Source organism: Lissotriton vulgaris, chromosome 11 (genome assembly GCF_964263255.1).
Source record: "Lissotriton vulgaris chromosome 11, aLisVul1.2, whole genome shotgun sequence".
NCBI lineage: Eukaryota > Metazoa > Chordata > Amphibia > Caudata > Salamandridae > Lissotriton > Lissotriton vulgaris.
The window spans coordinates 464,517,723-464,525,718 of record NC_141699.1 but is presented as its reverse complement, the minus strand read 5'-3'; the positions used below and the strand labels follow the sequence as shown (position 1 = coordinate 464,525,718).

Below are 7,996 nucleotides of genomic sequence, written 5' to 3'. Positions count from 1 at the left end.
TGAGCAAAAATAATCGTGCATTTCAAGATGTGTGTTGTGGCCTGGAATGGACTATTGCTCACTTTCTGACAGATTGCAAGACATTCCAACACATCAGGCTCTGGCTTGATATGTAATGACTCTGCAACTACCTTTCAGAAACTTCAGCTTTCTACGAATTCTCCTAGTTTCTGTAAGGCTCAGTCTGACTGCTGGTGCTGAGTTGGCCCATGCCTCACCAGGTCTCCTTTTATTTTAAAACGCTATGCTGTTCCATTTTTTAGTCCTAATTCGTTTACAAATACACATTTGTGTGGTCTTTTAATTCTTGTCCCATATGCAAAAACCTCTACGTTTGAGCCTTAATGTTTTCTCCTTTTTTCATGCACAGACTGGACATTTGCAGACCCTAACACAGTGGCTCAAGAATGTGACAGGGTCAGTCAAGTGGTGTCTAGATATGGTTTTGATCAGCATTCTGAATGGTATGATTTAGTACAAACTGCAGTGGGGGTGGGGAGAGCTAAGTTAAACTGTTTATGCATTTGGTCCAAAAGATTGCTCAGCAACCATCAAATCAACGCCCTGCACCTTGTCGGGTTGGCCGTCCACGACAGACCCCGTAGAGTGCCAGACCTTTGAGGGTGCCCAGAGTGGACCCAGCTGAAGTTGATGGACGGCCACTGCTGGCTCCCGTGACAGGGCCTGGCCTTAGATTTGAGGAATGGCCGCATTATCTGGCCCTGGCTGATAACCATCAACTCCCGGCAGGCCTGGGGCCTAGTAGCAGAGGCCTGCTCGTGTTACAGCGGCCCAGGCACCCGCTTTCCGAAAGGGGGGCCTGCTAAACGCCAGGGTGACAGCGACTAATACCAGCCCCCTTCCCTATCACTTAAGAATTTTAATAGACGTAGTGAGAGAGAACACTTTAGCCATTTCCACCCTGCGAGACTTTGAAGGCCTGGCCTTGCTAATGAGCAGTGGCTTTGCAGTCAAGATGGCTGCGCGAGGACACATCCATTCCGGGGTGCAGGGGCAGCAGGTTTTGCTCTTCCGGTTCGTTCAACATCAGATTCCTGCCCAGGTTTTGGTAGAATGTATGGGTGAAGAAAACGTCTAAACGCCTTCGAAATGGGTAAAGCTGCGCCTAGGTTGGAATGTTATGCAACCAGAATGTGCTGCAGTCACCCCCCATGTATTTGGCACAACAAGTATTATTTGCAAAGTAGATAAAGTCTTTCACCTAAATTGTTGGCTCTGAAATAAGGAGACCAGAGGACTAGTTCCACCTTCCTCCCTTGACCAACATGATAGGTCCAGGCCAATGCATTTACCTCCATGGATCTTTTTATATATTCGCAACAACTTGGCGCAATGAGAATAGGGCTGATATCAGAATAATGTGATAGATACATTGAGCAAAACTGAACAAAGATGCTACTCTGCCTCAGTAAGGGATTTTAATGCAGCCAAATCAAAAGTGCAGCAAAAAAAGATGGTCCTGTCAGACTCCTCTGGGAATTGTTGCACAGTCAAAGCCATGGGTAGAACACACCCAACAGTGAAATATGGGCACAGGTACTGAGAGGCAGAGTGACGACCCTCAATCTCCCAATGCACAGCTTGACTCTTAGTCGGACTACTCATTTGCCATTGCTGGGAATGGTGTCTGTTTGCTCTGCGACCTTTGAAAATGTTTTGGGGTATATAGAAGAGCTTTACTGTTCTATACACTCTAAGTATTTCTGACAGCACAAAGCCCCACCTTGACAAATATATGTTTCCCTGGTGCAAATTTGCACTCCCTATATATATTCTGATGCCTTGGGTAAGTGCATGACCATTTTTATGTATAATCCTGTGGATAGCTGTGAATGTGACAAGCACTAGTGCCTTCTAGGTTGCACAGCCCATTTCCCCACATTATCATCCCGCAATATGTGGAACTATGGGTTATGGGCTCTATAAAACTGTTCAGTATGTCTGCCTGCTATTCACATCTGGCGAGGAAATCTAACGCCAAACTCCTGGCTAGTCTAGGAATGTGGTGCTCTCGACGTGTGACATGTTTGCAAGATTCCTGAGAATGCAAGCACCCACAGAATAGCACCATGTGTCTTTCCTCACTTCCTATCCTTGAGAAGATACTTGGTTCAAAAAGTGACAGCAACACTATTCAGAATAAATCTCTCTGCGTCAATCTGTAAAGATGCTAGCACCTAACTGTCCAATCAGCTCCACTCTCTAAGATGGGTATGAGGAACAAGAAAAAGTGGTATAAAGCGCTGGAGGACAGGCACTTACATCTTTTTGAAATCACGGAGGGAAAAAAGAACCACAGGAACTTTCAGACAAAAGCCCTCACTTGCTGGTAACAAGTGCTAGTGCTAGCTAAGTGAAAGAGAAACAAGCTTGCGAAGCAGCACCAGTATCCGTCAAGACATTACAGTCACACAGAACTTGACAGTATCTGACCCCATAAACCACTGTCAACTCTCACCTATCTAAGAGGTACCTTTCAGTGGATGTGCTCCTAAACCGGCTCCCTCATCTCTCGGGCCACCCCAAACCCTACCCCCTTTTTGGACCAACTTCAAGAAGCAGAAACAGAACTAAATGTGGAAATGTACAAGACATTGTAATTATACTCGACCACTGGAGGAGGCTGGTTTTTAGACTATTGAGCAGGAAATGGGGGCTGTTGTGCATTCATAACATGCCCAGGAGGCTGTAATATCCCCATGGCCTGTTCTCCCCATTCTAGGAGTGATTGTGGTATATCACCCCCTTTGAGTGTGATAGTCCCATGCGTTGTCACCCACCAGGTCTTGGCTTGGTGAAGAAGAGTCTCACAAAAGGAGTTTGTGAGAGAGAAGGGCGGGAAGTACCTCACCAATAGCCCCACCACAAGTCTGCATTGTTTTCATTGTACAATTTGAGGAAAATGTCCCCACTGTTTTTTTTTTACTTTTTAATTAATAATATAATTCTTATGACTACCTCTAAATACAATAACTTACAAGTTTATTCATTTAAATAATGTAAAACATTTTGAAAACGGTCAGGAGAGGTTAAACTATAAGTACACACATACACGGAATGAGGCTTTTCCACTCATCTGCGTTTATATTCGAAAGTCTTCCATGCTGGTACCCTGTTATTTTATTATTATTGTTCATTTTTTCCTTCATTGTCTTGATAAACGAAATCCGTATCCGAAAGGCTTAGTAGAAAATAGAAAGTTCTCCTTGCTCTTGAGTCCAACAAACAAATCGTATCGAAAATATCGAGCAGGATGTTTCTGCCAAATTTTTGTTTTGTATTTTTACAAACATAGGAAGTTTTTTTTTCAGCTGTCCACAGCTAGAGAACGGTTTTCGTTACTGGTACCAGCAATTGTCCAGGCTCGCATGGATGCATTTGTTCCTTTGCTGGTGCGTGTCCATAGCATGCACTACCAGAACGCAGCCGAGACCCTAGCCTTCGGTGAAAAACCGCAAAATGGAGAGCAAGTAAGATGCAATTTCCACCTGAGTCCACAGAAATTGTTTTTTTTATATAAACAAAACAAAATGACGGTGTTTCCTTGTTTGGCCCATGGTTCCAAAGGAGCTGTAGAGTTTTTTTTTTTTTGAGCGGTCTTTCCAAAGAAGCAGTTCTGTCTTGTACGAAAAAGAGACCTCGTGTTTTTCTTACATGGGGGGCACTACCAGACCGGTCATAGCTGGAACAAAAAGAAAAGTGGATATGTTCAGTATTATTAAAACATCAAAATACTTTTACTATTCTAACATACAAAACATGGGAAAACTCATGCACGGAAGGTCCCCTCTTAGACAATATGTACCAAGAGTGCTTCAAATGGTCTAGTACTGCTGAGGTCTGAGTGCCTGCAAGTATTCATGTATCATGAGACAGTGCCATTAGATGCAAGTATTCATTTATCAAGGGGCAGTGCCATTTGATCTCAGTTGCTAAGCATATTTTGCTTGATGATGGCTTGTCGTGAGGGGTGTGACTACTCCATGATCCACCACAAAAAAGCATTGACACCTTCCTTCAGCATACACACACAATTGATACCCATCATTCGCATTGTATGGTTACTTAGAGCCCTGCACCTAAGCTGAATTTCTAGCTCAGCACACATATTCTAACCCCCTTCAACATCAACGTAGAAGCAACGTTCAGACATTTTGTAACTTACATACATCGTGTTACTAACACAGCACCTGCCCTACGCTTGATCTCCTGTGATGTACATTTATTGAGGCTTAGCCTGTGATCAATATAGAACCGACCCACAGCTACCACTTCCTGCAAATGATATAAATGATGCTTTTCACATAAACAGAAAAATAAAGTGCCCTTCTTCTTCAATTAGCACAAATAATGGTTCCCCAAATGACCCAAAAAGCTCCTCTTCGTGCAGCATATGCAAATCGTGAATGTCACCCACTGTAATCAAATCATGACTTCAGTCACCAACACAGTAATGTCCCCGAGTTTACAACTTCTGTATATTTCACAGAAGACAGTCCCCACCATCACAACACCTGCTCAGGGTTCACGTTCTGCAATGTACTCTAACCATTGGATCTAAAAGACCAATGAAGCACCACCAAGAGGATCTACCAATATTATGTACAAACCATGAACTACTGTGTCACCAACTACCAAGCCCCACCTCCAGCACCAAACATAGATCTTGGATTCCTTCAACCCCTGCACAAAATTAACCATCAAGCTCCATCTCATGCACCGTATATAAATGTGGTCTCCCCATCATCCACTATTAACACAATGCCATTTCTCTGTACTCTACCTCCTGCAGCAACACAGCACCAACCCCAATCACTCACCAAATGCTGACTGCAGACCCCATCTCATACAATCTACAGAGTAGGGCTTCCATTGTCACTAAGACAGAAATTCAGCGCTTCACTGGCATAGCACCACCAACTCGTGGGTCTTCCCTGCACTGCAAACAAATCATGACTCGCTTTGTTGTAAAACTGCACTATCTTGGGGTGGGTGAAATATACATTTTGCCTGTGAAAATTTGCAAAGTAACCAATGTTTGCATTAAAATTTGAAATGTCGTGCCAACTTTGGAAAACCTTCATCAGCATGTAGATTTTCTGCAAAAAAACTTTATTGTAATAGACATCTCCAACAAAACTTAAAATGAGAGTTTTTGCTGAATTATTCTACACCAAATATAATGTTCTATGATTATTTTCCAGCCATTGAAACTTTTCAACTTTCTCAAACTTACCAAAACTTGCAGTTTTGGAAAAAAAGCACAACATTTGAGGAGGAACATTTTGAAGCTGTGCACTTCCTTCCATTCCATAAACTATGCACACATTATTTCCCCCTATTCGGAAACAGAGCAATGAATTCCAGGCTCTGACACCCACACACAAAAGTTGGATTCCATCGTGACTACCACGACACAAACCTATATCAATAACACACACCACTAACCCGGAGCACACACCTATGGCAAGATATGCACTTTATGGTTTTACCTTTTATTAAGGCTTCCCTCTAGTCCAATCCTAAGGTAGTACAACCAATCACTACGGTTGCTTCACGACGGCTTACACTGTCGCAAAGATAAAACCAAACTCTAAATCCACTTTACACCAAGCACAAATCATGGCCTCCTTCAAACGCAGCAGAGCATATCCCCTATCACTAACTCAGCACTGCCCCATACCGATTCCTGCAACATACACAAATTATGACTACTAACACAATACATGGGATTATTACAAACATAAAGTGACCAAAACCTACTATCACTTATTAATTAGACATGTATCATGGCTAGCGGCCTGATGAAGTGAGGCCCTGTCCATAGGCACAAACGTTGTTACTGCTTAGAAATCATGGCTTCTTCCATCATCAACTCAGCACCAATCACAACACTCCATCTCATTTACATTACACAAATCACAGCCTCTTATCGTTCATGAATGATGTAGCATAACACCTGCCTCCACTCATTCTATGTTCCTATTTCACGGCTTACCTACCACCCATCACCAGCACAGCTCCAACCTCTAGGATCCATCTCTTTTACAGTTCACGGTAATACAGCACCAACCATCAAACTCCACCTTTTGCATTAAACATAAATCATAGCTTCCCTCAACCTCAAAACAGCACTGCCCCTCAGGGCTCCAGCTCAGAATTTGCCCCATTGGCACTCATCACTAATGCATCATTGACTCAATCTCTTCCACCAAACACAAATCATTGCTTCCTTCGACCCCAACAAGCACCACTCAAAGGCCGCAAATGATGGGTTGTCCACAGAACACAGCTTAGCATACCACATATAACTTACACATGGCGTGTCCTCCTGCCCTGTATAAAAGTTTAGTTGGCATGGCACGAATAAGACAATGTCACAAGGCTTAACATGCTGCACAATATAGATACCAAGGCGTTACCTGTCACCATCACAACACCAAGCCCCTCCACCCTGGGCCCACCTCCAGCACAAAACAAACATCAAGGTTTCCCACCACCAATCACCAACACAACACCTAGATCATGCATCTGTCTCAAAGCATATGTCCATATTCTTGGATCCAGAGGGTTGTAGAATAGCATTGGAATAAGCAGGGGAATTCCCATTGTCTGAATCTACAAATAAGCAGGACAGCTTTAATCCTGCCCATTTTCATGAAAAGTAATAGAGAAACTCTTGGCAGTGTCCTTGCCATTAGGGTGGTTGACGGAAGTGCACACCATCAACCACTGGACTGCATTACTACTTTCTTATAGATCTCATGATCGTGAGGGTAGGTATGTTTCTAAGTGCTCCATTGTGTGATCGCACAGCAATGAGCTATCTTGTTTGAGCTGAGACATGAAATGTCACGGGCGGATGTAATATGCATTATTTCCCAATGGACAAAAACTAATTTACAGTTCTGTAACTTTGACCTTTCCTTGCAAATAATTTTAAATAATAAGCAAACGGGTAGTGGGGCCCTTTCTACAACATAGCTTGTTTTGACCTAGTACCCAACATCAGACTAGGATGTTGACTAGACTCCATCTAGAGTGCATCTAGAGTGCAAGCTTATTCTTGCACGTGCTGGGCTCTGGACTACGAGCTATCTTTTAGACTCCTCTCACCTCAGCATCAGACACAGGAATACTTCAGCAAAACACTGCTCTCAAATGATATGTGTTCATCTTTTTACACTGTTTTGATGCAATTTTTGGTATGATCAGTATCTAAAAAGAAGGCCCTTGCACGCCTCAACTCCACTGGTGTCCACTAGTTTTCGGCTGCTTAGCTCACCAAGTCTCTCCTCTAGGGTCTGAAGTTCAAACTTCGAGCTGCCATGGTACACTTGCTCAGCTCTCTACCGCTCTAGCTGTCCTGGAAGAGGAGACTAGTCTACATGGAAATTGATTGATTGATTGATTGGAAATTGAAAGAGTAGTTTCTCTTGCAGGGTTTGGCTTTGAAAGGCTGTGCGTGAGCGTGACATGTTACTGGCTCTGCCCCAGCCTTTCAGAGGGAACTGGTCTGACAAGAAAACTCATGATGACGCCATTGGCCAGCCCCCCTCTGTGCCCTAGGTGACTTTAAGAATTAAATTTCTAATATTTGCTTAGTATTTCCATTGTGATTTGGGTTCTGCAATGTAATTCCAATGATTTTACAACCTCACTTGGCAGCTCGCGGAATTTGTCAACAGATATGCTTTGCTCAGAGAAAGTACACGTACATGTGATGCGCTATAATCATGCAGTGAAGTAATGCCACTGGATCTGTGACATCATATACATGCCTATGGCTATAGGTTGTGATGTCATCAATACAGGAATATGACTTCACTGCAGGATCAAGCAGAAGGAGTTATCTGAAAGAGAGAGGAACAGATTAGTATACAATCTGCGCTCAATAAAAAACATTTGACTCATGGAAAATGCACTGTAAAATATTAAGCGTACATGTGTGTAATACAGGAGAACAAATGAGTGC

General features: G+C 43.1%; 1 protein-coding gene across 3 annotated transcripts in view; it reads right to left on the bottom strand.

Annotated features, from left to right (window-relative positions):
- Nucleotides 1-3,171: 3,171 nt before the first annotated feature.
- Nucleotides 3,172-7,996, bottom strand: part of EBF2 (EBF transcription factor 2) — a 202,899-nt gene continuing 198,074 nt past the window's right edge. For 2 of the 3 annotated variants that reach the window (XM_086943526.1, XM_086943528.1), the window contains exon 16: nt 3,537-3,703. In XM_086943526.1, coding sequence (XP_086799652.1) covers nt 3,672-3,703 — 32 coding nt within the window. In that variant the 3' untranslated portion in view covers nt 3,537-3,671. Of the gene's footprint in view, nt 3,704-7,802; nt 7,875-7,996 lie in introns of all 3 variants that reach the window. The other variant, XM_086943527.1, reaches the window with a different exon arrangement.